Source organism: Gallinula chloropus, assembly GCF_964237585.1.
Source record: "Gallinula chloropus genome assembly, chromosome: 36".
Taxonomy (NCBI): domain Eukaryota; kingdom Metazoa; phylum Chordata; class Aves; order Gruiformes; family Rallidae; genus Gallinula; species Gallinula chloropus.
In genome coordinates, this window is record NC_140121.1 from 659266 (window position 1) to 686466 (window position 27201).

A 27201-nucleotide genomic window follows, 5' to 3' on the forward strand; every position below is an offset into this window, starting at 1 on the left:
TGGCATCTGTCCACCTATCCGGCCTGTTGTCCGTCTGTCCGGCTGTCCGGTTGTCCAGGTGTCCGATTGTCCAGGTAGCTGGGTGTCTGTCTGTCTGTCTGTCCGTCTGTCTGCTTCTCCAAGCTGCTGTCTGTCTGTCCTGGCTGGCTGTTTTTCCAGGTGTCCATCTGTCTGTCCGTCAGGCTGGGTGGCTGAATGTCCATTCAGCTGTGCATGTGTCTGTCTGTCCATCCATCCCTCTGGGTCTCCATCCCCCTGGGTGTCTGTCTGTCCATCCCTCTGTCTGTTCATCCCTCTGGGTCTCCATCCCTCTGGGTGTCTGTCTGTCCATCCCTCTGTCTGTCCATCCTCCTGGTTGTCTGTCTGTCCATCCCCCTGGGTGTCCATCTCTCTGCCTGTCCACCCCTCTGGTTGTCTGTCTGTCCATCCCTCTGCGTCTCCATCCCTCTGGTTGTCTGTCTGTCCAGGCGCCCATCTACGTGGGTCTGTCTGGGTGGCCAGTTACCTGTCCAGGCTGTCCGTCTGTCCACCCATCCAGATGTCAACTTGGATGTCCAGGTGTCCATCCACCTGGGTGTTCCTCCTCCCCAGGGGCCTGTCTGTCTGTCCATCTGTCCACCTGTCTGTCTTTCCAGCTGTCCATCCACCCACCCAACCATCCATCCAGGGGTCTGTGTCCACGTCTGTCTGTCTGTCTGGCCTGTCATCCAAGTGTCTGTCTGAGTGTCCACCCATCCAGGTGTCCCTCTGTCCTGTCCACCTAACTGGGTGTCTGTCTGTCTGTCTGCCACGGGGTTCATCCGTCTGTCCAGGTGTCCCTCTCACCATCCCTCCACCTGTCCATCCATCTGTCCACCCAAGTGCCTGCTGAGGTGTCTGTCCATCCCTCTGGGTGTCCATCTGTCTGTGTCCATGTCCCCATCCCTCTTCCACATCCTGCTGGGGTCCATCTGTCCATCCATCCTCCCACCCCCACCTCGTGCCTCAGTTTCCCCACCCCCAAAGACACCAAAACCCAGTGGTCACCCCCCACCCCCACCCCCAAACCCCCCTTTTCCCTTGGGGACCCCCACAAAAACACCCTGTTGGGTGCTGGAAACTCCCCAAATCCTGACGTGATGCCCAACTTCCCCTTCCAAGGGATGATGGGGGATGGACAGACGGACACACAGACACACACCCATGGGGACGAGGAGAGTTGGGACCTTCCCTCCCGCTGACGTTCTCTTTCCTCTCTCCCTTACAGGCAGCAACAGCCGCCCACATGCTGCTGAGTGCTGGTAAGTCCCCCCCCTATAACCCCCCCCAAAAAGGCCTGAGGCCACGGTGAGGGGCTCCGGGAGGAAGAGGAGGGGGTGGCTGGATTGTGGCAGGCAGGGGAAGTGGGGGGGAATTTGGGGGGGGGGGGAGGATGGGGTGTAGGGGGGGGGTTGGTTCTTCCTCATCGAGTCATCTCGAAAGCAGCGTGTGGGTTCCTCCTTCCGCCCTCGTCATCCTGGGCCTGGAGCATCCGGGGGTGTCATTTGGGGGGGCTGGAGGGTGGCTGTGGTGCCCTGGGGTGTCACAGAGAGTTCTCAGGGTGTCATGGAGTGTTCTCCATTTCCCTGTGGTCCCCAGGGTGTCACGGAGCATCCTCCGTCCTTGTGGTACCCAGGGTGTCACTGAGAGTTTTCCATCCCTGTGGTCCCCAGGGTGTCACAGAGCATCCTTCATCCCTGTGGTACCCAGGGTGTCACGGAGCATCCTCCGTCCTTGTGGTCCCCAGGACGTCACAGAGCATCCTCCATCCTTGTGGTCCCCAGGGCATCATGGAACATGCTCTGTCCCTGCGGTACCCAGGGCGTCACGGAGCATCCTCCGTCCTTATGATACCCAGGGCATCACGGAGCATCCTCTGTCCCTGTGGTACCCAGGGTGTCATGGAGCATCCTTCATCCCTGTGGTCCCCAGGATGTCACGGAGCATCCTCCATCCTTGTGGTACCCAGGACGTCACAGAGCATCCTCCATCCTTGTGGTACCCAGGGTGTCATGGAGCATCCTGAGTCCTTGTGGTACCCAGGGTGTCACAGAACATCCTCCATCCTTGTGGTACCCAGGATGTCACAGAACATCCTCCATCCTTGTGGTACCCAGGATGTCATGGAGCATCCTGAGTCCTTGTGGTACCCAGGGTGTCACAGAGCATCCTCCATCCTTGTGCTCCCCTGATCCCACCCCAATTCCCCCCTAGGGCCATCAAACGTGGCTGCAACACCCATATCCCATCAGGGGGCTGTGTCCCCCACCCCACCATCACCCACCACATCCCACCCCCCCACTCACCCCTCTCCCTTTCTTCTCCTCCCCTCCTCCAGGTCTGTTGACGGTGCCCTCAGGACCCAGCTGGCGCTACGAGGAAGGCATCAACGGCGTCTTCCTCAGCAGCGACCTGCAGATGACAGCTGGCAAGCTGCAGGTGACATCAGGTGGCCTCTACCTCTTCTACGCCCAGTTCGCCCTCACCTGCACGGGACCCACCTGTCCCCCTGGCACCATCACCCTCCAGCTCCACCGCGACGGCTCGCAGCGCCCGTTGCTCACCGTCCCCCTGACGCTACCGGATGGCGCCGGCTCCAACCCGGCGCGTTCGGGCTTGACCCAGGCTGTTGGGCAGCTCCAGCCTGGGGATGTCCTCAGCCTGACACTGGTGGGGGACGTCACAGGGGAGGGGTGGCAGCTGGCACAGGATGACAGGGAGGGTAATTTTGTGGGGTTGCTGAGGATCGCTGGGGGGTGACACGTGGGGGTGACCGGTGGTGGGTCGGTGGGGGACCAGAGGGGTTGGAAGATCGTCACCCTCTTGGTTGGAGGTTGAGGACGTCACTGACCCCCACCCTGGCTGGAGATTTGGGTCCCGAGACCCCCCCCACACACCTGAAGACCTGGGGACATCAAGGGACATCAGTGTCTGGAACATCACTAAACCCCCTGGCTGGATTTTTGGGTCCTGAGACCCCCACACACACCTGAAGACCTGGGGACATCAAGGGACATCAGTGTCTGTACACCACTAAACCCCCTGGCTGGAGATTTGGGGACATCAAGGGACATCACTAACTCCCCCTTGGCTGGAGAAGTGGGTCCTGAGACCCCCCACACGTCCCAAGATTTGGGGACATCAGAGGAACGTTGAAGACCTGGAGTGGTGGGAACATCAAGGGGCCGTTGCAGACCCCCGTGCTGGGACATTTGGGGCTGGTCACCCACCAGGGAGGTTGGGGACATCAAGACCACCCCTCTTGCTTGAACCTTTGGGGACATCAAGAACCCTTGGAGAACCTTTGGGACATTAAGGGACATCATAGACACTCCCCTCACCCCCCCATGCTTCAGTATTTGGGGCTGGAGACCCCCTGCTTGGAGATGTGGGGACATGGAGGGACCTTGGAGACCCCTGTGCCTGGAGATGGGGGGTCCAAAGACACTTCCCCCCACCCCAACCTGGAAGTTGGGAGCATCAACTGACCTCACAGAGCCCCACGCTGGAGCCCTGGGGACACCAAAAGGACCTTGGACACACCCCCCCCCATGCTGGTTATGGGGGGGACCCCAGAGCTGGACATCTGGGGACACCAAAGGACCCCCTCCCCATTTTGGGGACCACGGAGACATGAAGGGTCCATACTGGTCCCAGTCCCCCACCCTTTGACCACCCCCCCACCCCCCCCCAGCTGGTCTGGGGAGGGGGGGGAGGGTGCCCCTCCCCCCTAAATTATTGTCACTTTATTTATTAATAAATTAATTTATGATTCCTACTGCCCTTGATTTCCTTAATTACACCCCCAAAAAAGGGGGACACCCCCCCAGGAGCCCATCAACCCCTACGGAGACCCCACAACCCCTCTGTCCTCTGAGGGGTCCCCATCACCCCCCACCCCACTGTCCCCCCTGGTGTCCCCATGTCCCACCACCCCCTTTATTCTCCCTCACCCCACTGGTGTCCCCATGTCCCACCACCCCCTTTATCCTCCCTCACCCCACTGTCCCCCCTGGAGTCCCCATGTCCCACCACCCCCTTTATCCTCCCCCACCCCACTGTCCCCCCTGGTGTCCCCATGTCCCACCACCCCCTTTATCCTCCCTCATCCCACTGTCCCCCCTGGTGTCCCCATGTCCCCCCTGGTGTCCCCATGTCCCACCACCCCCTTTATCCTCCCTCACCCCACTGGTGTCCCCATGTCCCACCACCCCCTTTATCCTCCCCCACCCCACTGTCCCCCCTGGTGTCCCCATGTCCCCCCTGGTGTCCCCATGTCCCACCACCCCCTTTATCCTCCCTCACCCCACTGGTGTCCCCATGTCCCACCACCCCCTTTATCCTCCCCCACCCCACTGTCCCCCCTGGTGTCCCCATGTCCCCCCTGGTGTCCCCATGTCCCACCACCCCCTCCATCCCCCCCCACCACGCAGAGCCAGGTTCTCAGAAAGGACTTTACCCAGAAAACAAAGAGGGGTGACAAGGGGTGTGTGTGTGGGGGGGGGACAACAGGACACACCAGGGGTGGGGGGGGCACCCATGGGTGCTCAGGATGGGCACCCAAACATGGTCATGGCCTCAGCGAACTCCACGAAGTCCTGGCAGAGGGCCTGGAGGTCGGACTCCTGGCAGGCGGCCTCTGAGGGCCAGGCCTCCAGCCACGTGTCCTTCCCGATGAGGTAGGAGAAGCTGGAGGGGACAAGAGGACAGAGGAGGGGGGGACACAGGTCAGAGGGACCCCCTGTGAGGCTGGAGAACCTCCAGATTGAGGGGTGGGCGCCCATAGGGACCTCAGTGTCCCCACGTCCCATCTCCTCATGTCTCTGGTGTCCCTGTGTCCCCACAGGGGTGACAAGGACCCCCTGTGAGGCTGGAGAACCCCCAGACTGAGGGGTGGGTGCCCATAGGGACCTCAATGTCCCCACACCTCGTGTCTAGGAGGACAGAGGGGAGGGGACATGGGTGACAAGGACCCCCTGTGAGGCTGGAGAACCCTCAGACTGGGGGGGTGGGCTCCCCTAGGGACCTCAATGTCCCCACGTCCCATCTCCTCATGTCTCTGGTGTCCCTGTGACCCCACAGGGCTGACAAGGACCCCCTGTGAGGCTGGAGAACCCCCAGACTGAGGGGTGGGCACCCATAGGGACCTCAGTGTCCCCATGTCCCATCTCCTCACGCCTCTGATGTCCCCTTGCCCCTGTGTCCCCAGCCCTGTCCCCACCCCCCCGTGTCCCTTACCGGTTGCCGGTGGCCCACAGGTCGGTGGCCAGGCCCCACAGGAGGTAGTCCTGGCCCATCTGCAGCCTCAGAGCATCTCGGCATTGCCGGTGGCTCACGAAGGTCCTGTTGCTTCCTGCTGGGTCCTCGTCGGTCCCTGTCCCAAGGGATGGGACGTGTCACCTCCCTGTGGCAGGTCACCCCCACCCCAGCACGAGAGGGACCTTCCCCACCACCCCCCCCCCACCTCAGCTTTGTCACCTCCCTCAGTGGGGACTCTGGTTCCCCAGGGAGCATCCTTGGGGACACCACCCCACTGGGGACATTGGCCATGGGTGACACCAACCCACTGGGGACTCTGTTTCCCCAGGGACCATCCTTGGGGACACCACCCCACTGGGGACATTGGCCATGGGTGACACCACCCCACTGGGGACTCTGGCTCCTCAGGGATCATCCCTGTGGACACAATCCCACTGGTGGCATCAGCCATGGGTGACACCACCCCACTGGTGACATTGGCCATGGGTGACACCACCCCACTGGGGACTCTGGTTCCCCAGGGAGCATCCTTGGGGACACCACCCTACTGGTGGCATCAGCCATGGGGGGCACCAGTGCCCTCCAGCACCCTTTGGATGGGGTGTCCCCATCTGGGTGACACCACCCCACTTGGGTCACCCTTCCCAACGGGTGTCTCCAGCACCCTTGGGTGATGCCAACCTACTTGAGGACCCCCATTCCCAAGCCAGCTTGGGTGTCCCTGCCCCCCTTGGCTGTCCCGAGCTGGAGGTGACACCCCCCCCAACACACCCCACCCCAGGGTGGCCTCGTCCCCCACCCCCTGGGGTGCTCGTACCCATCTTGATGACGGAGAGGATGGTCATGATGTAGCTGTCGTGGGATGGTGACTGCTCCTTGGCCACCAGCTTCACCTTGTACACTGGGGAAAGGGTTGTCACCGTGTCACCCCCACACGCCTGAGGGGTCCCCATGCCCCCACCACCCCCTACGGAGACCCCACAACCCCACATCCCTTATGGAGACCCCACCATCCCCTATGGAGACCCCACAACCCCACTGTCCTCTGAGGAGTCCCCATAACCCCATGACCCCCTATGGAGACCCCACCATCCCCTATGGAGACCCCACACCCCCACTGTCCTCTGAGGGGTCCCCATAACCCCATCATCCCCTATGGAGACCCCCACCATCCCCTATGGAGACCCCACACCCCCACTGTCCTCTGGGGGGTCCCCATAACCCCATCATCCCCTATGGAGACCCCACCATCCTCTATGGAGACCCCACCACCCCACTGTCCTCTGAGGGGTCCCCATAACCCCATCATCCCCTATGGAGACCCCACCATCCCCTATGGAGACCCCACAACCCCACAGTCCTCTGAGGGGTCCCCATAACCCCATCATCCCCTATGGAGACCCCACCATCCCCTATGGAGACCCCACAACCCCACAGTCCTTTGAGGGGTCCCCATAACCCCATCACCCCCTATGGAGACCCCACCATCCCCTATGGAGACCCCCACAACCCCACAGTCCTCTGAAGGGGGACAGCACCCACCCACTCCAGGGTGTCCCCAGAGCAGCACAGGGACCCTCCCAGTGCCCCCCTTTTCCTCCCCATGACCCACCCCGTGTCCCTCCATGTCCCTCCTCCCCTCCTGTCTCCTTCCACAGCCCTTCATGTCCCCTCCATGTCCCCTCCATGTGCCCCACGTCCCCACCACGACCTCCACACCCCCCCCCCCCCACCCCTCCCTGTGCCCCATGTCCCACCGTAGTCAACCCCGGGCTCGCAGGCGCGCTCGATGCGCTGGTTGACGGTGATGGGGGCCTCCTGCTCGTGGCGCATGAAGCAGTTCTCTGGGGGGACACGGCAAGGAGGAGGGGTGTGGTGGCACCAACAGGTCCCCACCGTGCCCATGACACCTCCCATCATGGCCATGACACCTCCCCATGTCCCATCATGCCCATGACACGTCCCCATGTCCCACCATGGCCATGACATGTCCCACCATGGCCATGACACGGCCCATCACGCCAATGACATGTCCCACCATGGCCACGACACGTCCCCATGTCCCACCATGGCCATGACACCTCCCACCATGCCCATGACATGTCCCCATGTCCCACCATGCCCATGACACCTCCCACCGTGGCCATGACATGTCCCCATGTCCCACCATGACCATGACACCTCCCACCATGCCCATGACACGTCCCCACATCCCACCATGGCCATGACATGTCCCCATGTCCCACCATGGCCATGGCACCTCCCACTGTGGCCATGACATGTCCCCATGTCCCACCATGGCCATGACACCTCCCACCACGCCCCAGTGACCTGTCCCTGATGTGTCCCATCACACCAAGGGCGTTGACCCCTTGGCATCCCCAAAGGTCCCCATGTCACCTTCGGCGCAGCGACACACGTCCCCATGGCAGATCTTGCTCAGCTGCCCACCGTCCCTGTCCGGGTGGTAGAACTGGGTGCAGCGGTCATCTGCAAGAGGGGACACGAGGGGACACGAGGGGACACGAGGTGAGGGTGGCACTCGAGGGGGACAAAGGACGTGGGGACAGAGCGGCGACAGGTGGAGGGGACGCGGTGGCGGCACAGGGGGTGGGGAGAAGATCTGGAGGGACATGGAGGGGACACAGAGGGGACACAGAGGGGACTTTGTGGGAACAGGGGGCACAGGGGAGGGTGTGGGGACACAGAGGGGACCTGGGGGTGACACTAGGGGACACGGGGCCCACCGATCTTGTAGTAGCTGTAGACGGTGACGGCCGCGGGCTGGATCAAGCCCACCTGGAAGCTCTGGTGGGCCTTGAAGGCGAAGCACTCCTCAGCCCTGTGGGAGATCTGGGGACAGGGACAGGGGGACGTGGGGACACAGGGGGTGGCACTCAGCCAGGCTGGGGCACAGCGCCCCAACCCCAGCCTGGCCTTGTCCCCAGCCTTGTCCCCAGCTTCGGTCCCATCCCTGCCCCGTGGTCCAGTCCCTTCTCCATGTCCCCAACCCCGCTGATGTCCCCATGTGGTCCCTGCACTGTCCCCACCCCTGTCCCCAGTGTCTCCCTCATCCCTGGCCCATCTTGTCCCCATTCCCACGTCCCTTCACGCCTCCCACCTCCCCCTTGTCCCCAAGGTGTCCCCAAGGTGTCCCCAAGGTGTCCCCACTCCTGTCCCCAATGTCATCCTCATCCCTGGCCCATCTTGTCCCTGTCCCCCCTTATCCCCACACCACCTTGTCCCATCTTGTCCCCATTCCCACGTCCCTTCACACCTCCCACCTCCCCCTTGTCCCCAAGGTGTCCCCAAGGTGGCCCCACCCCTGTCCCCAATGTCATCCTCATCCCTGGCCCATCTTCTCCCTGTCCCCCCTTGTCCCCACACCACCTTGTCCCATCTTGTCCCCATTCCCACGTCCCTTCACGCCTCCCCCTTGTCCCCAAGGAGTCCCCAAGGAGTCCCCAAGGTGTCCCCAAGGTGTCCCCAAGGTGTCCCCACCCACCTTGTCCAGGTAGATGACGATGTTGCTGCGCTCCGACTGTCCTTGGTCAATCTCAAACTTGGAGATGTACCTGTCCACCCCATCTGTGAGCTGGGGACAGGGACAAGGTGACACCAGGCGTGAAGGACACCAAGGGACACACGGGGGGGGGACACTCAGACCGCAGCAGGAGGCAGGGATGGAGTGGCACAGGGGGACACAGGGACGTGGTGACGTTGGGCAGGTGGGACCATGACAGGTTGTACGATGATGTGGGGGGACAGTGGGGGCACATGGGGATGCAGGGACAGTGACACCAGGGGACACGTGGCCGTGGCCCTGTCCCCATGTCCCCAAACTTACCCTCTTGAGGTCCTGGACGTCAGGAAAGAAGCCGGTGAGCATGGAGACGTCCAGGATGGACATGGTGGCATCCACATCACCCAGGTACCTGTGGGGACACGGCTGAGGCCACCTGCCTGTCCCAAACCACTCTCTTGTCCCCACCATCCCTGGTGTCCCTGTCCCCAAGGACCCCAGTTTGTCCCCAGTGTCCCCATCCTGGTCCCTGATGTCCCTGTCCACCAACCCTGGTGTCCCTGTCCCCAAGGACCCCCAGTTTGTCCCCAGTGTCCCCATCCTGGTCCCTGATATCCCTGTCCACCATCCCTGGTGTCCCTGTCCCCAAGGACCCCCTGTTTGTCCCCAGTGTCCCCATCCTGGTCCCTGATGTCCCTGTCCACCATCCCTGGTGTCCCTGTCCCCAAGGACCCCCTGTTTGTCCCCAGTGTCCCCATCCTGGTCCTACCTGGTGCAGATGGTGATCTTGACAGAGCGGAAGACACCCTCCTGTTCCTTGCCTGTGGGGACAACGAGGGGACATCGATGAGGGTCCCATGGAGGAGGGGGGGAGGACGGGACATCGAGGATGAGGGGAGGGGATGGGAGGACACGGTGGGGGGACACAGGGGGTGGGGAGGGGGATAATGGGTGGAGGTCTCACCGGTCTTGACGTCCTCCACCTGCACTCTGAGGTCAAAGCTGTCACACTTGTTGTCCTTCTCGGGGACCTTGGCGTTGTAGACTGTCACCACTGTCATCGTCCCCTTGCCCGTGCCCTTGGCTTTCACCGTGAAGTCCTCGTTCAGCTTGGTCTGAGGGGACAGGAGATGCTGGGGAGGGACAGACCCAGGGAGGGGTGTGGAAGGGGATGGGGACGTCCTGGGGGATGGGGACATGGAGAGGGGGTGCTGAAGGGACAGGGACATCCCAGGGGCACAGAGTGGACAGGAGGGGGAGGTGACACTGAGGAAGGGACAAGGGACACCAGAGCCTATTAGTGAGGGGACAAGGTTGTCCTGGGAGGTGAAGGGACACAAAAGACAGGGACATCCCAGGGACACAGAGTGGACAGGAGGGGGAGGTGACACAGAAGGAGTGACAGGGACATCCCAGGGACGTAGAGTGGACAGGACATGGAGGTGACACAGAAGGAGGGACAGGGATCTCCCAGGGACACTGAGTGGTGCAGAAGGGACAGGGACATCCCAGGGACATCCCAGGGGCACAGAGTGGACAGGAGGGGGAGGTGACACAGAAGGAGTGACAGGGATCTCCCAGGGACGTAGAGTGGACAGGACATGGAGGTGACACAGAAGGAGGGACAGGGACATCCCAGGGACACAGAGTGGACAGGAGGAGGAGGTGACACTGAGGAAGTGACAGGGATATCCCAGGGACACAGAAGGTGACACAGAAGAAGGGACAGGGACATCCCAGGGACGTAGAGTGGACAGGAGGGGGAGGTGACACCAGAGCCCTATTAGTGAGGGGACAAGGTTGTCCTGGGAGATGAAGGGACTCCCCAGGGACACAGAGTGGACAGGAGGGGGAGGTGACACAGGAGAAGGGACAGGAGCATCCCAGGGACATCCCAGGGACACAGAGTGGACTGGACATGGAGGTGACACAGGAGAAGGGACAGGGACATCCCAGGGACATCCCAGGGACACAGAGCGGACTGGACATGGAGGTGACACAGGAGAAGGGACAGGAGCATCCCAGGGACATCCCAGGGACACAGAGTGGACTGGACATGGAGGTGACACAGAAGGAGGGACAGGAGCATCCCAGGGATGTAGAGTGGACAGGAGGGGGAGGTGACACCAGAGCCCTATTGGCAAGGGGTCAGGGCTGTCCTGGGAGGTGAAGGGACGGGTGGGCCAGGGCCAGGGGTGACCAGGGCGGCTGGTACCTCCGCAGAACGTGCCACCAGGGCGTTGCGGTTCTCGATGCGGTAGGTGACGGCGCTGGCCCGGCGCGGCAGCAGCACCGACACGTCCAGGTTGAGGTCCTGCTGCCGTGGGGTGGCCACCTGGTACTGGGCCAAGGCTTGGAACACCAGGATGGTGGCCTGTGGGGACATCTGTGTGTCACCAGGGCTTGGGGACACCGGTTGGAGCATCCCCCAGAAGCCCCCTTGGTGGGTCTCTGAGATGAGGGTGACCCCACCCCACCCCCAGCCTTTGGGGACACCTGATGTCACCTGGAACACAACCTCAGGGGGGGCTCTTGTGGAGCAGAGGTGTCTTCCAGGGACAGGACCTGTTCCTGAGGGTCCCCAGGGTCTGGAGGTGTCCCCAAGGGACTATGAGGGTCTTTTTGGGGTTCTCCAAAGCCCTTGAGGGTCTCCAGGGTCTGGAGGTGTCCCCAAGGGACTATGGGGGTCTTAGGGAGCAGAGGTGTCCTCCAAGGACAGGAGGTGTTCCTGAGGGTCCCCAGGGTCTGGAGGTGTCCCCAAGGCACTGTGAGGGTCTTTTGGGGTTCTCCAAAGCCCTTGAGGGTCCCCAGGGTCTGGAGGTGTCCCCAAGGGACTATGAGGGTCTTTTTGGGTTCTCAAAGCCCTTGAGATCCCCTGGGACATGCGGTGTTGTCCAAGGGCCTCCATGTCCCTGGAGTCACCTCCCCAGAGCTACAAGGACCCCTCAAAGCCCCAACAAAGCCCTCAATCCCCTTGTCCATCCCGTAGCCCACCTGAGTGGAGCCGTAGCCACCCCCAAAGTAGTTCTGCTGAGCCAGCCAGCGGGCCACAGGCCCTGTCAGCTCTGTCTTCTCCATCTGCAGCAGGGCCAGCAAGGCGTAGGAGGTGCCCTCGATGTTGTAGGTGTGGGCGTTGCGTTCCATCCAGCATCGTCCCTCTGGGGTGACACCAACCCCTCAGCACCCCATAGGGATGGGGTCTCCCCACACCAGGTAACCCATCACCACCTTCTCCCCCTGATTTCCCCCCACCCCAATCCCTCAGCACCCTATAGGGATGGGGTCTCCTCCCACCAGGTAACCCATCACCACCTTCTCCTCCCCTTATTATCCCCCCCTCTTCTCTGGTGAGGTGTCACCTTTGGAGAACTTCATGAGAAGCTTCTCGCTCTTGAGTTTCCCTGTCAGGGCCAAGGCATAGGAGGTCAGGGCCACCGTGTAGGGTCTGGCCAGCGATTGGTACCTCCTGGACAAGTAGTCAGCAGCTTTGTTGATGCTCCCCTCCAAGCTCTGGGCAGAAAGGATGGGTAAAGTTTGGATTCTCAAGTGGTTGCTATGAAGGTTGGGTGGCTGGTATTCCAGGAGACAGGAGCTGGTTGCTCCCTGTCTCCTCCTGGGGGGTGGAGGGAACTGGGGACACCCACATTGACGTGGTCCTTGCAGACCTCCTTGGATTCCTGCAGCGCGATGAGGACGAAGGCGGTGAGGGACACCTCGGGTTCGGCACCTTGGTAGCCTCCCTGTGTGACCAGACAGAGGGGAGAAACCCTCCACATCATGGTCTTCCCATGGTCCACCCAACCCATGTCTAGACCATGGTTATCCCATGATCCACCCAACCCATGTCCTTCTCATCACCCAACCTGCTCCTTCCCCCTCCAGTCCCACCCTCAACTCAACAGGGCTTTAACAAAGCAGCCAGGAGAGGGTTTGGTGTCCACCATACCACCATCTCCTTATGGATGACAGCAGCATCTTCTTGGAAGAGCCCATCTGGCTTCTGCTTCTCCAGGATGAGCCATTTCACGGCACCACAAACCACCTCAGGCTCGATGTCCACCAGCTTGATGGCCATGGCAAAGACTTTGGCCACGTAGGCTGTCAACCTAAGGATAAAGAAGACCTTAGAACCATGTCCAACCCTGTCTCCTGGTCCTCTGTGGTGGTTGACAATCTGTCCCCCTCACCAGGTGCTTGATGGACGGTCCTTGAAGGCAGCATAGGAGCTGTCTGGTTTCCTGAAGGCAAGTTGTTGGGTGTAACCTGGGGAAGAGATGGTGGTTGGTCAATCCAAGGAGCATCTGGAAGATCCTTCATGCCACCAGCATCCTCCAGCTGTTGGCCAACCCAAGGAGCATCTGGAAGTTCCTTCATGCCATCAGCATCCTCCAGCTGTTGGCCAACCCAAGGAGCATCTGGAAGATCCTTCATGCCACCAGCATCCTCCAGCTGTTGGCCAACCCAAGGAGCATCTGGAAGTTCCTTCATGCCATCAGCATCCTCCAGCTGTTGGCCAACCCAAGGAGCATCTGGAAGCTGGTTCATGCCACCAGTGTCCTCCAGCTGTTGGCCAACCCAAGGAGCACCCAGCCAAGCTGAGGCAGCTTCAGGCAACCAACCCACTCCAGAACACGTTCCAGTACAAACCAGTAGCTCTAGAAACCCCCAAACTGGGAGCACCCCTAGTTGTGTCTTCTTCAGAGATGCTGGTTTTTCCAGCACCTTGGATGATGGAGGCATTTTGGACCCCCCCTCAAGCAAGGAAGCCAGGAGGAAAGTCCTACCCTTCTTAATCAAGGCGATGGCCTCCGTGCGGCGGTCGACCCCCAGGCTCTCCCACTGCAGGGTGCTGTCCAGGTAGTGGGTGGCAATGACAGTGGGTGTCATCCCAATCATGTTCTGCTCCCCGCAGCCCGACGGCGTCACGATGAGGTGCTTCAGCTTGTTCCCATCGATGGCTTTCTCCACCATGATGGACACAGGGTTGCCTGGGCCAGGAGAATGGGAGCCATCAAGCCAAGGGTTGTCCTGGAGCCTCCCAGCTCCTCCCCACGGGAGGGTGTCCCTTCCCCTTGTTGTCACCTTGGATGCTGACTTTGGTCTCCGACTCCGTGTTGGGGACGATGTCAGAGAGGTTTGCTGCCCTCACCTTCTCCTCCTGGACACCATCTGTGGGGCAGGGAAGCCAGGATGGAGATGGGGGATCCCAAATCCTTCATGTCCCAACCCCAACAACCCCCAAGGAGACCAAACCCTGCAGCAGGACGTCCCATGTCCCTCAAGGTAGTGCAGGGCCATGTCCCTTCTCCCTTGAGATGCCCCAGCTCCATAGAAGAATGTCCCCAAGGATGCCCCAGACACCACAGAAGGACATCCCAAACTCCCTGAGATGCTCGTCATGGGGTGTCCCTTATCCCTCTCAAGATGCCCCAGTCTTGGATGGTCCAACCTTGGTGGTCCATCCTTCATCTCCCAGACCTACAGTTTGGACTTCTCTTGTCCCCTGAGGTGGCCCAGATCTTTCCCTCAGTGAGACATCCCTCGTGGGCCTGAAACATCCCCAAGGACCAGGCAGGGTCACTCACTGACTCCCTTCTCCTTCGGGTCCAGATCAATGATCTTCACTGTCTTCTCCAACCTCATCCCTTCAGGCTGTAGAAGCAAGAGTCCAGCACTAAATGTTGGGCTGGTTTTGGGTGTCCCCCACCCCTTCCCAACCTGAGTTGTCCAGGAAAGGAGTCCCAGTATAAACCAGCGCCCTCAGCTCATGGAATAAACTGGAAGACCACCCCCCACCTCTCCCAGGAGACCACACTTGAGCATCCTGGGTGGAGAATCCTTTCATCCTTGGGTACCAACACCAGGATGAAAGCAGAGACAGGGATGTCACACTGGGGACGTCTCAAGGATGGCGGTGGCACCATGTGGGTGAGGTGCCACCAGCAGCCAACAGCCACTCACCACGACTTTCAGCTTCTTCTTGACACCATCAGCCACGTAGTGGCCCCGGACGGCCGCCTTCACCTCGATGTCATGCAGCCCCAGCTGCAAGGGGACGATGATGAAGGGGACAGCCCGTGAGGACTGGGGCTTCAGGTTGAGGATCTGCTGGTAGCGCGCCTTGGAGGTGGAGGCACTGCACAGGGCTGGGTTGTGCATCAGCTCCACGCGGACCTGGCGAGGCACAAGAGGTGTTGGCCAACGGTGGGGGGTTAGACCAGAGGGTTGATGGCTCCTGAGGTGGAGCAAAATCATAGAATTACAGGATCACAGGGGTTGGAAGGGACCCCCAGAGCTCAGCAAATCCAACCCCCTGCCCAAGCAGGGTCCCTCTAGGACAGGGGGCACAGGGAGACATCCAGATGGGGCTGGGGTCTCTCCAGAGAAGGAGACTCCACACCCCCTGGGCAGCCTATCCCAGGGCTCCCTCACCCTCACTGGGGAAAACTCCTTCCCCAGACTGGGGGGGAACTCCCTGAGCTCCAACTTGAGCCCATCGCCCCTTGTCCTGTCCCCACAGACCCTGAGCAGAGGCTGCCCATGGCCCCCTGGGTCCCCCCCTTCAGCTCTTGATCCCCAGAGATCAGATCCCCTCTCAGGCTCTTCTCTCCAGGCTGAACAGCCCCAGGTCCCTCAGCCTGGAGATGCTCCAGCCCCTTCAGCATCCCTGTCCCTCCTCTGGCCTCTCTCCAGCAGATCCCTGTCCCTGTGAGCCCAGCACTGGCCACAACACTCCAGTGGGGCCTGAGCAGGGCAGAGCAGAGGGGGAGGATCCCCTCCTGTCACCTGCTGCCCACACTCCTCCTGACGCTCCACCCCGTGCTCTCTCAGCTCTGCTCTCAGGATGCCATGGGAGACAAAATGTCATAGGCAGCCCCCAAGTGCTAGAGGATCAAAGGTGGCCCTTGTCTGGACTTGAGAAGAACCATAACTGGTCCTCAGACCAGCATCCAGAGCTGGATAAGAAGGAGGAGATGATGCCCAAAAAGGTGTGTCCCTCCCCCCCAACCCCTGCTCACCGTGATGTCCCGTGTCCAGTAGTTGTAGAGGATGGCACGGATCTCCACCTGCTCGTTCCTCACCACGGAGTAGGGCAGCCGTAGGTCGATGAAGAAGTCCTTCATCACCGTGATCTCGTAGGGATCAGCCACACACAGCCCTGGGGGAGGGTTCGACCACAGAGACATGGGGGTCTGGATCAAGGTTTTTAGGGTTTGCTGGGGCACCTCATGGCCCAGGGATGTCCATAAGGCTTTCAGAGATCCTTCATGTCCCATGGAGTCCTTCCAAAGCTCAGGGGAATCCCTCACTCCCCGAGAGCTGCAACCAAGGTTTGGTGGATCTCCTCAAAGCTTGGGGCACCTCTCCAGTAGCATGAACCCCTCTGAGGTTTTGGAGAGGCCTCAAACCCCAAGGAAATGCACCTTGGGGACCTTTCTAGTCCCAGGGACCACCCTCAGGGTTTGGGGGGTTCTTTTAATCTCCACAAACACCTTCCTGCTGTCACCTACCCTTAGTCTTTGAGAGGCTGATGGCCAAGACCTCCCACGTGGTGATGGAGTCCTTCAGGTACACAGGCACGGTCTTTGTGGAGATGCTGTAGAGGATGGGAAGGGCCAAGAGGGTCATAGCTGTCTCCAAGCCAGCCTAGGGAGGTGTCACTAGGACACCAAGCTGGAGTAGAGGGGGTCCCCAAGCTAGACCAGAGGGTAGATGGCTCCTGAGATGGACCAAAGTGCCACAGCTGGTCCCCAAGCAGTGCCAGGAGATCAAAGGTGGCCCTTGTCTGGACTTGAGAGGAACCATAACTGGTCTCCAGACTGGAAAAGCAGCATCCAGAGCTGGGCAGGAAGGAGGTGATGACCCCCCCAAGTTGACCCATGGGGTGGAGGGGTAGGGGGACATGGGCACAAAGCTCACCCTAGATCGTTGGGCTGCTCTGTCAGCACCTCCACCTGCCACAACCAGCTCTCCGGGAAGAGGCTCCGTGAGGTGATGTCCTCATCGGACAGGAAGACATCATCGGCCTCGCCTGGGGGTGGCAGCATCCCTCTCGAGCGTGGCCTCAGGACCCCAGCCCCTGGGTGGACCCAGCATCACCCAAGCACCAGCAGCACCCAAGCACCAGCAGCACCCAAGCTTGGACCAACCATCGTCTAGGCATCACCCAAGATTGGCCCAACATCCACCCAAGCTTGTACCAACTGCCACCCAAGCTTTGCCTAAATGCACCCAAGATTGGCCAAAAATCCACCCAAGATTGGCCCAAAATCCACCCAAGCTTGGCCCAAGTTTTGCCCAACTTTCACCCAAGCTTTGCCCAACATGCACCCAAGATTTGCCCAACATCCACCCAAGCTTGGCCCAACATGCACCCAAGATTTGCCCAACATCCACCCAAGCTTGGCCCAACATGCACCCAAGATTTGCCCAACTTTCCCACAAGCTTGGCCCAACATCCACCCAAGCTTGGCCCAAAATCCACCCAAGCTTGGCCCAAGCTTTGCCCAACTTTCCCCCAAGCTTTGCCTGAGGACAGCACAAGCAACGCCCGGGGTTCACCCAACCTCCACCCATCCTCCAACCCCACCATCACCCCCCCATCACCCAGCACTTGCTTCTAGCCAGCTCCAGGTGGAACTCCCGTTGCTTCTGGTCCCGGATGCCCTTGATGTAGTTGCAGCAGTCAAGGAAGGCCCGGATGCAGGCGTCCCCATCCTGGATGTAGTTGGTCCGGTACTCGCAGCTGTGGCCCATGGGGTTTTCCTTCATCCCATCCTCACAACACTTGTGCTGCAACTTGTCCGTGTACTCGGCCGCTGTCAGTACCAAGGCACCCAACTGGCACCCACTCCCACAGCCCTTGGGCTGAGGGACACTGGGGACGTGGGACAAGCTGGTGTCCCTTGGGGTATGGGGTGCTGAGGCATCACCAGGGACATGGGGCACTCTGGTGTCCTTCAGGGACATGGGACACTGGTATTGACTGGGACATGGGGTATGGGGTGCTGAGGCATCACCAGGGACATGGGGCACTCTGGTGTCCTTCAGGGACATGGGACACTGGTATTGACTGGGACATGGGGTATGGGGGCTGAGGCATCACCAGGGACTTGGGACACTCTCATGTCACTCAGGGACCCAGGACACTGGTATTGACTGGGACATGGGACACTCTGATGTCCTTCAGGGACATGGGACACTGGTATTGACTGGGACATGGGGTATGGGGTGCTGAGGCATCACCAGGGACTTGGGACACTCTCATGTCACTCAGGGACCCAGGACACTGGTATTGACTGGGACATGGGACGCTCTGGTGTCCCCTGGGGTACGGGGTGCTGAGGCATCACCAGGGACATGGGGCACTCTGGTGTCCCTCAGTGACCCAGGACACTTTGAGATCCCCAGGGACACGGGATAACTGAGTGTCTCCAGGGCCATGGGACGTTCCAGTGTCCCTGGGGACATGGGACACTTGAGGTGCCACCTACACTTTTTGCCTTTGTACTCGATGAGCTGCAGGGATCGGCGCTTGCGCTTCGGAGCCTTGGGACACTGGACCTCTGGGGACAGAGAGGACACACGTTAGGACCCCACAGTGCCACAGCCCCCAAGCCACGTGTCCCTTCTCCTGGACACCAGTTGCCACATCTCAAAGCTGATGGGACACATCAGCTGAGGTGTCCCACTCCCCCCAAGCCTCCAAGTGCCACATCCCCAAGGTGCCACCTCAGGTTGTCTCCAACGTGTCCCCTACCTGGCCGCTGCACTGTTTTGATGTTCATGTTGGTGACCAGGCTGAGACCAGCATCAGCAAAGACACCCACGTTGTCCCTCCCACTGCCCGGGGTGCACCCAATGTCACTCTTCTCCACCGTGTCCCAAACCTGTGACCAACAGAGGGGACAGCAGTGACAGGCACCGCTGGTCACCCAGGGGGAAGTAGGGAGCAGGGACCTGGGAGACCCACCTTGGACTGGGTGAGCTTGTTCTTCTTGCTGAGGACAAAGACACCCTTGTCCACGGCCACCAGCCCCACGTGGGCGTTGTGGTCACCCTCAAGGCGCAGCCTCATGGGTGTCCCTGGTTCGTGCACCCGGTTGTCAGCCTCTGTTGCTCCCTTCACCACCAGCTGCCAGGGACACAGGATGGAGGTGAGGGGGTGGGTCATGTCCACAGACCCCCCCAAAAAACCTTCATCACAACCCCACACCCCTCCAGGAGCTGGCCCATGGGGGGTAACCCAACCCCACAGGGTGTTGGGGTTCTCCAGGGGTAGGTGATGGCTGTGTCCTCCACCATGGAACCATCAATGGGCCACCCAAGGTCCCCTTGGAGATACGCAAGGTCCCCTTGAAGATGCCCAAGGCCCCCTTGGAGATGCCCAAGGTCCCCTTGAAGATATCCAAGGTCCCCTTGGAGATACACAAGGTCCCCTTGAAGATGCCCAAGGCCCCCTTGGAGATGCCCAAGGCTCTCTTGAAGATGCCCAAGGCCCCCTTGGAGATGCCCAAGCCCCTGTTGGACCATCCAAACCCCTCATTGCCCATCACGGACCACCAAATCCCTACCATGGGCCATCTCAAGGCCCACCCAATGTCTCCCCCAGGCCCCTCTGACCCCTGGGACAACATGGACACACTCACAGTGCCCATACAACTGTCCTTGACGTCAACCCAGACGGAGTCAGCAACGATCTCACCAGGCATCACGTAGTAGTAGGCCACGATGCGGAAGGAGGGGATGAGGTCAGCTGTCACCGGCAGTGACATGGTGACCAGGCTCTGGCCGGCCTCGTGTCGCTGTCTCCCCACCTGGACAATGCGCCCCTTGCTCATGATCTGTGGGAAGACAAGGAGAGGTTGGATGGGGCCCTTGGGCAGCCTTGTGTAGCTCCAGGCCTGGAGGTTGGTGTCCCTGCCTGTGGCAGGGGGAGGGTTGGAGCTCTGTGACCCTTGGGGTCCCTCCCAACCCCAACCCATTCCATGATTCCATGAAAGGCAGGGTTGGTGGCTACCTGGACACCAAGGTCCCCAAGCTGAGGGGACAGTTGGTTGGTAGAGAGCTCACCAGGTAGGTGAAGTAGGGGACAGAGTCACGGACAGCGTTGTTGTTGCTCTTGAGGTGGAAGTTCACGGGGAGGTTGTCACCAGGCTGCAGCTCGGTGGCCCCGATGGCCAAGTGGAGGAAGTTGCCAGAACCTCCTTGGCTACGGTAAGCCTCAGCCGTCATCTGCCGCGAGGCCTGGCGCTCAGCAGGCAGCCCTGGCTGCTCTGTCCTCACCTGCAAGAGAGAGGAAGGACACCTTGGCGTGGACCCAGGTGTGGGAGTCTTGGTCTCCCTGGCTTCTCCTGCCCTGGTGCTTGGTCAGTGGCCATCATCGTGGTCAACCTGCTCGTCCCTGCTACCCTGGATGTCTTGGCTACTCCAAGAGACCCCCAAAAACTTGCCCATCCTGCTCCTTGGTCAATGGTGACCAGCTTGGCCATGACCCTTCTCCATCACAGATGTCAGGTAGGTCCCTGGATGCTGCTGTCCTGGCCCTTGAATGGTGACCACGCTGGCCATGGTCCTTGGCCATCTCAACCACCTTGGTTGCCGTGGCCACCCCAACCCCCAGGTGACTTCCCTGTCACCCCAGCTGGCCACCCCGGTACCTATTGCCACTCACAGTGATGGGGACAGTGTCCTTGTTGGCTGGCATGTTGAGGACCAGCTTGGCTGTGCCATCGCGCTGGGTGGACACCAACCCCTGGAAGCCATCGGCCTTGACGGTGACACGTGGAGCTGGGGACTCATCTGGGTTGGTGACGTAGACCTGTAGGTGACACGGGGTGACGTGGGGAAGGACGTGGGGTATGAGGGGCATGTCACCTGTCCCCAAGTGTCCTCCACCCCACGAGCTTGCTCCATCCCCATCCCAATACCGGGGACCCCGGTACCGTGGGGGTCCTGGGCCAATGCCACCGCTGCCCCCACCCCTGTCCCCAGATGTCATTTACCATCAGGTCAAAGGGCATCCCTGGCTTGAAGTACTTGGGGGTGTGGGTGAAGTGGATGGTGTAGGGGGACGTCACGATGCGGATGCCGCTGCGCTGGGCCTCCACCATGTCACTGCCTGCGGTGGCCACGGGAAGGACCATGTCACCCAGGGCCAGGACAGGGCTCCCAGTCCCCCTCCATGGGACAGCCTTGTCTGGCCTTGGGTGGCCCCAGATGTCCCCATTCTTGATGGCCCCAACCCATGTCTCCCCACCCTGGTGGTCCCCAACCCCACCCCATGTCTCCCCACCCCGTGGCCTCACACATCCCTGCTGTCCCCATCCCCACCACGTCCCCCTTGTCCCCTCTGATGCCCCCACACACCCGACTCGGTGAGGACGGTGACGGAGACGTAGAGTGAGTGTCCCACCAGCTCCTCGGGGTTGGCGAATCGCTGCCGCAGCATGGCCATGGGCAGCACGGCCTCCCCGTCCCCATCGTTCACCTGAGTTGGCCAAGGGGACCAGGATGGGGACAGAGATGGCAGGAGGTCAGTATGGGACAGGGAGAGGGGTGAGGATGGGGGTGACAGAGCTCAGCAGGGGACAGGGACAAGGACAGGGTCACCTGGACACGCCGCAGGGACTGGGGGATGCTCTTCTTCTCGTCATCCACCATGACTCCAAAGAGGACAAAGGCTGTTCCCTGCAGGCGCTTCCCGTAGAGGTACCTGGGGACGAGCTGCCACTGTCACCAGCAACCCCTGTCCCCTGTGTCCCTTGTCAGCCCAGGTCCCCCCATCCTCATGTCACCTCGTTGCCTCGTGTCCTCATCGCCCTGTCGCTGGTACTCCACGTGTCCATGTCCTCCTGGCATCCCACCGTGCCCTGCCACCTCCATCACACTGTCCTCTCCTCATCCCCCTGTCCCCATCCCCATCCCCCTGTCCCCATCCCCATCCCTGTCCATCCCCATCCCCTGTCCCCATCCCAATCTCCATCCCCATCCCCATCCCCATCCCAGTCCATCCCCATCCTCATCACATCCCCATCCCTGTCCATCCCCGTCCCTGTCCCCTCCTCATCCCCCTGTCCCCATCCCTGTACATCCTCATCCCCTGTCCCCATCCCAATCCCCATCTCCATCCCTATCCATCCCCATCCCTGTTCATCCCCATCTCATCTCCATCCCCATCCCTGTCCCCATCCCAATCCCCATCCCCGTCCCAGTCCATCCCCATCCCCACCACCCTCAAACCTGTCACCATGCCACCCCCTCATCCCTCAGGACTCTCCACAGGAGCAGAGTGGGACTGTCACCCCAACGTGTCTTAGTTGACGCCCTCCCCTCCCCAAAACTGAGCGGTTTTGGGGACCCCCCATCCCACCTGGCTGTGATGGACACTTTGAAGTCCTCGTTCCGGTCGATGTAGAGGAACTTCTCCTCTGGCTCCAGGATCACCTCAAAGCTTGGTAGCACTGTGGGGTGGACACCCAGTGAACCCCAAAATCCAGGACAAGGGCACATGGGTGCTTTGGGATCCACCCCCACCCCCCATCCTACCATATTCCTTGACTTCAAATTGGGTGCTGAAAACCTGTTCTGGAGAGTCTTCAAATTTGGCCATTATTGTCCATGTCCCCAGGCTGGAAAAAGTGGGGGGACAAGGTTGAGGGGACAAACCCAGGGTCACAGGTGTCCCTGGGGTGACCTTGGGAGGTGACTCCTCACCTGACAACCTCAGGTAGGTTGTGGTTGAGGGAGAAGATTCCGGTCTTCATGGGTGAGGACACGGGGACTTGTCTGACAATCACGTTATCAGGGGTCTGAAAGGACATTGGGGATGGTGGCATGGGGGTGGCTGTGTCCCCCGTGTCCCTGTGTCCCCCATGTCCCTGTGTCCCCCAGAGGGCACCCACCTTGACCTCCACGATCACGGTCTTGGGTGCTGGCTCCATGAGGTGACCCACAGCGAAGAGGCGGCAGAGCACTGGGGAGGGAACACGGGGTGGGGTGGGAGGGGGGGACAAGGTGAGCAGGGATGGTTTGGGGACATCCACAAATGGGTGGGGGACCCCAGGATGGGTGATGGGACCCGGTGGATATGCCAGAGGGATCTGGCAAGGTGTTGGACCCCAATGGGGATATCGTTGGGAGGTCCCAAAGTGGGGCTGGACCCCCAAGGTCACCTCAGCACCCCAAGGTCACCCCAGCACCCCAAGGTGCTGTGGAGGAGACCCAGCACCCCAAGATGTCATGGTGAGACTCACCAGCACCCCAAGGTGCTGTGGGGGAGACCCAACACCCCAAGATGCCACCAGCACCCCAAGGTGCCATGATGAGTCCCACTAGCACCCCAACATGCCAAGATGAGACCCACCAGCACCCCAACATGCCATGGTGCCACCAGCACCCCAAGGTCACCCCAGCACTCCAAGGTGCTGTGGAGGAGACCCAACACCCCAAGATGCCACCTAGCACCTCAAGATGCCATGGTGAGTCCCACCAGCACCCCAAGATGCCATGGTGAGACCCACCAGCACCCCAAGGTGCTGTGGAGGAGACCCAACACCCCAAGATGCCACCAGCACCCCAAGATGCCATGATGAGTCCCACCAGGACCCCAAGATGCCATGGTGAGACCCACCAGCACCCCAACACGCCGTGCAGAGACCCAGCACCCCAAGGACCCACCAGTGGAGCCGGGGGTGTAGATGGGCTTGTCGGTCTGCACGAAGATGTGGCCGCTCTGCAGTGACACCAGCAGCACCTTCTCCAGGGTCACCTGTGCCACCCGCGCCGTCACCGAGACAAACTGCTTCCCCGTCGCCTGTGGCAGCGACTTGGCCGACACCTGTGGGGACAGGGGACACCAGTGACACCTTCGCAGGGGCAGGGGGACACCAGGTGGCACCCACGTCCAGGGGATGGGGCTCAGGGTGGCGGGTGGCTGTCACCAAGCTCTCCAGGGTGGCCGTCACCGTGGGGTGACTGTCCTCTAGTCGCAGGCTGATCATCCCCAAGGACCTTGGGGTCACTGACCACAGGGACCTGAGGTGACTGTCCCCAAGGGCAACCATGCCCAGTGACCCCGTGGTGACCATCCCCAAGGTGACCACCCCCAAATACCCCATGGTGACCATCCCCAAGGTGACCACCCCCAAAGGCCCCATGGTGACCATCCCCAAAGACCCTCAAGGTGACCACTCCCAATGACCCCGTGGTGACCACCCCCAAGGTGACCACCCCCAAGGTCCCTCAAGGTGACCATCCCCAAAGACCCCATGGTGACCACCCCCAAAGACCCTCACGGTGACCATTCCCAAGGTGACCACCCCCAATGACCCCGTGGAGACCACCCCCAATGCCCCCATGTTGACCGACCCCATGGTGACCACCCCCAATGACCCTCATGGGGACCATCCCCAAAGACCCTCATGGGGACCACCCCTAATGACCCTCAAGGTGACCATTCCCCAGGGTGACCACCCCCAATGACCCCGTGGGGACCACTCCCAAAGACCCTCATGGTGCCCACCCCGAAGGTGCCCACCCCCAAAGACCCTCACAGTGACCACCCCCAAAGACCCCCCACACTGACCACCCACCCCTTATGCCTCATCAACCCCGTGGCGGTTCTCCACCACCTCCCCCAGCTCTGAGCCCCACGGCTCACCCTTCCCAGGGCGGGAGGAGGGGGCAACGGCCGCTGGGGAGGTGACCCTGGGGGTGGTGACCTACCTTGATGGCGGCAGTGGCCAACATGCCCTCGGCTGGGTTCAGCTGGGCGCGGGTCTGGAAGAGGATCTGGCGCTTGAGGGGAAAGTCCTGCACCAGGATGGTGGCTTCGGTGGGGGTCTTCAACCCCGGGGCCTCCACCACGACCTTCTCCTCCGTCTCCAGCCGGATCACCGCCGGCGTCACCATGGACACCCTTGGGGACACCGGCCTGTCACGGGGTGTCCCACAGGGTCTGAGGGACCCCATGGCCCCCCCCATAGACCTCCTCACCTCTAGATGTGCCCTATGGGCTTGGAGCAACTTCAGATCCCCCCCATTGCACCCCAATATTGCTCCCTAAAACCCACCCTAAGGGGGGTTGTCCTAGAAAGGGGTGGGCGTCCTGGTCGGGGGGGGTCTTGTAGTTTTGGGGGTCCATGTGAGGGGGTTCCCAGTTGGGGTGGGTGTCTTGGTTTTAGGGGTTCTGGGGGCGTTCTTCAGGGTTGGGGGGTCCTGGTGATGGGGGAGGTTCACCCTGAGGGTTCCTTCTGGGGTGGGGGGGGTGGGTGTCCCAGCCAGAGGGTGGGTTTCCCATAGGTGAGGGGACCTCAGGGTGCATGGAGGGTGGGGAGGGGGGTGTCCCAGAAGAGGGGGGTGGGTCCAATAGGTTGGGGAGGTGGGGGGGGATCTCAGGGTGGATCCCAAGGTAGGAGGAAGGGTCCCAGGTTGGAGGGGGGGGGTGTCCCATGGTTTGGGGAGGCAGCAGGGTTTTTGGGGGGTCCCCATGGGTTTGGGAGTGGGGGTCCCATGGGTGTATGGGGTATTTGGGGGGGGGGGGAATGGGGGGAACACACTCACATTTGGGCATGGGCCACATGCAGGAGGCTGAGGAGCAGGAGGAGGGACAGCGCCGGCGTCCCCATGGCTGGAGTGGGGGGATGCAGGGATGGAAGGTTCCGGAGGGGGACCCTTTATGGTGGTGTGACATCACCAGTTAATGGGTAACCAGTGCCCTGACACTGGGGGCCACCCACACACGAGGGGTGGGTGGAGGTGCCAATGTCCAGGGTCCACCTTAGTGGGGGGGTTGGGAAGGGGTCTGTTGGGACCCTTCTCATGGTGTGTGTGTCCCCTTCCGAGGTGGGGACCCATTGGGGATGGATGCTGTGGGGAGGGGGTTGTGGGTGGGTGGGTGGGTGGGGGTGTAGATCTTTGGGTGGGAGCTGGGACCCACAGGAGGTCTGGGCCCACCCCACGTGGGGCTTGGAGGGGGGAGGAACTGCCCGGATCTGGGTCCTTCCTCATTTCGGGGAAGGCGGCTGGCGAGGGGCCACCGGCTGTTGCGACACCCTAAGGGTGGGTGTGGGGGGGAGGGGAGGGGGGGGGGAGGAGATGGGATATGGGAAGTAGGGGGGGTGGGGGGAGCACCAGGGGGCACCCATCACCCTCCTGCTTGTGGGGTGGGTAGGACCCAAATACCCACGTCCCCTCCTGGTCCCCCAACACCTCAGTGTCCTGGGGACCCTTGGTGGGACCCTGGGGGGGCAGGGGGGGTGTCATCCCCTCCCCCCAGATTCCTGGATGTTGTTGTCCCCCCACCAAAACCCACACATAAGGGTGTCTCCCCCCCCCCCCAACTTGGACATCTGGGCTCCCCCCCCCCTCACCCCCAAGCCCCCCAAGATATCCTCAACCCCTTGGTGACCCCACTGATGGTCACCATACCAAGGTTGGGGGGGGGGGGTTCCTCACCAGCCCCCCACCAGGTGCCACCACAGCTCCATGAGCTCCGGGTTCCCCACCCCATCCTCCCCACCTCCCCCACCCCCCCAATTCTGGAGGCCGTGACCACAGGGTGCCCCCCCCCGCCTCCCAACCCCCATCTCCTGCCCCTGGGGGTAGCAGCTCCTCCCCCATGGCGAGGTGAAAGGACCCCGACATCCGCCTACGGAGTCGATGTTCCCGTTGGGCCCCGCGCGGCGCAGGCCCGGAACTGCTGACTTCCGCCATCCCCCAAGGCCCAGCTGGGGCCACCGCCACCCATATTGGGGTGGGGGGGGGTGGTGGTCCCTAAAGCCTCCTAGACCCTTCTCCAGGCGCGGGTGAGCCATCGGTTGGGTTTTTAGGGGGGGGGGGTGGTTGGGGTTGGGAAGGAGCCCATCGCCAGGCATCGGGGCTTCTCCAGGAAGGGGATCGACCGCCAACCACTTCTCACCGCCAGTGGTCGGGCCCGAGGGGCCCCCCGTTGACACCGGTTCCTGGGTGGACGTGGTGGTTCTTGGTGGAAGGAAGGAAGGTGTGGGGTGGGGGTGGGAAGGGAAGAAGGAGCCTTGGAGCTCCCGGGAGCCTCCCCAGAGGTGGTTTGAAGACTCATCTCCGTGGCCTCCGGTGGATCCAGCCCAGAAAGCGGGACCTCAGCTTCTGCTTCTCCTCCCCAGAAGAGGCTCCGCTGAGCCCCAGCGTCTCCGCCGGCTGCTTTGCCAAGAACAAACCACCCTCATCTCTACCAGCTCCTCCTCAGGAGGGGTCTCACCAAGGCCCCACCACCATCAGCTCCTCCTCAGGAGGGGTCTCACCAGGGCTTCATCTCCATCAGCTCCTCCTCAGGAGGGGTCCCACCAGGGCCTCATCTCTACCAGCTCCTCCTCAGGAGGGGTCTCACCAGGGCTTCATCTCCATCAGCTCCCACCAAGGCC

General features: G+C 61.4%; 1 protein-coding gene across 1 annotated transcript; it reads right to left on the minus strand.

The window, feature by feature from the left end:
• Nucleotides 1-4458: 4458 nt before the first annotated feature.
• Nucleotides 4459-25435, minus strand: C3 (complement C3). The gene is made up of 40 exons (XM_084277845.1): nucleotides 25364-25435; nucleotides 24527-24719; nucleotides 23480-23639; nucleotides 22705-22775; nucleotides 22517-22611; nucleotides 22349-22431; nucleotides 22173-22263; nucleotides 21413-21515; nucleotides 21170-21290; nucleotides 20806-20921; nucleotides 20475-20621; nucleotides 19874-20086; nucleotides 19450-19644; nucleotides 18774-18935; nucleotides 18561-18690; nucleotides 18295-18366; nucleotides 17419-17619; nucleotides 16721-16832; nucleotides 16312-16397; nucleotides 15820-15959; nucleotides 14762-14974; nucleotides 14386-14452; nucleotides 13883-13969; nucleotides 13585-13788; nucleotides 12988-13063; nucleotides 12747-12906; nucleotides 12445-12540; nucleotides 12160-12310; nucleotides 11795-11958; nucleotides 11016-11174; nucleotides 9765-9915; nucleotides 9570-9621; nucleotides 9125-9212; nucleotides 8783-8872; nucleotides 8025-8130; nucleotides 7678-7767; nucleotides 7035-7121; nucleotides 6095-6178; nucleotides 5257-5392; nucleotides 4459-4707 (listed from the first exon to the last, which is right to left on the minus strand). Exons 1-40 carry the CDS (start codon nucleotides 25426-25428, stop codon nucleotides 4566-4568), a joined length of 4959 nt encoding a protein of 1652 aa, XP_084133971.1. The 5' UTR covers nucleotides 25429-25435; the 3' UTR covers nucleotides 4459-4565.
• Nucleotides 25436-27201: the final 1766 nt, after the last annotated feature.

Coding starts and splice junctions, on each gene's coding strand:
- C3 (XM_084277845.1), bottom strand. CDS start 25,428: ATGGGGACGCCGGCGCTGTCCCTCCTCCTGCTCCTCAGCCTCCTGCAT. Junction 22,432..22,516: donor AACCTACCTGAGGTTGTCAG/GTGAGGAGTCAC, acceptor CACTTTTTCCAG/CCTGGGGACATGGACAATAA. Junction 12,311..12,444: donor TCTGCAAGGACCACGTCAAT/GTGGGTGTCCCC, acceptor CTTTCTGCCCAG/AGCTTGGAGGGGAGCATCAA.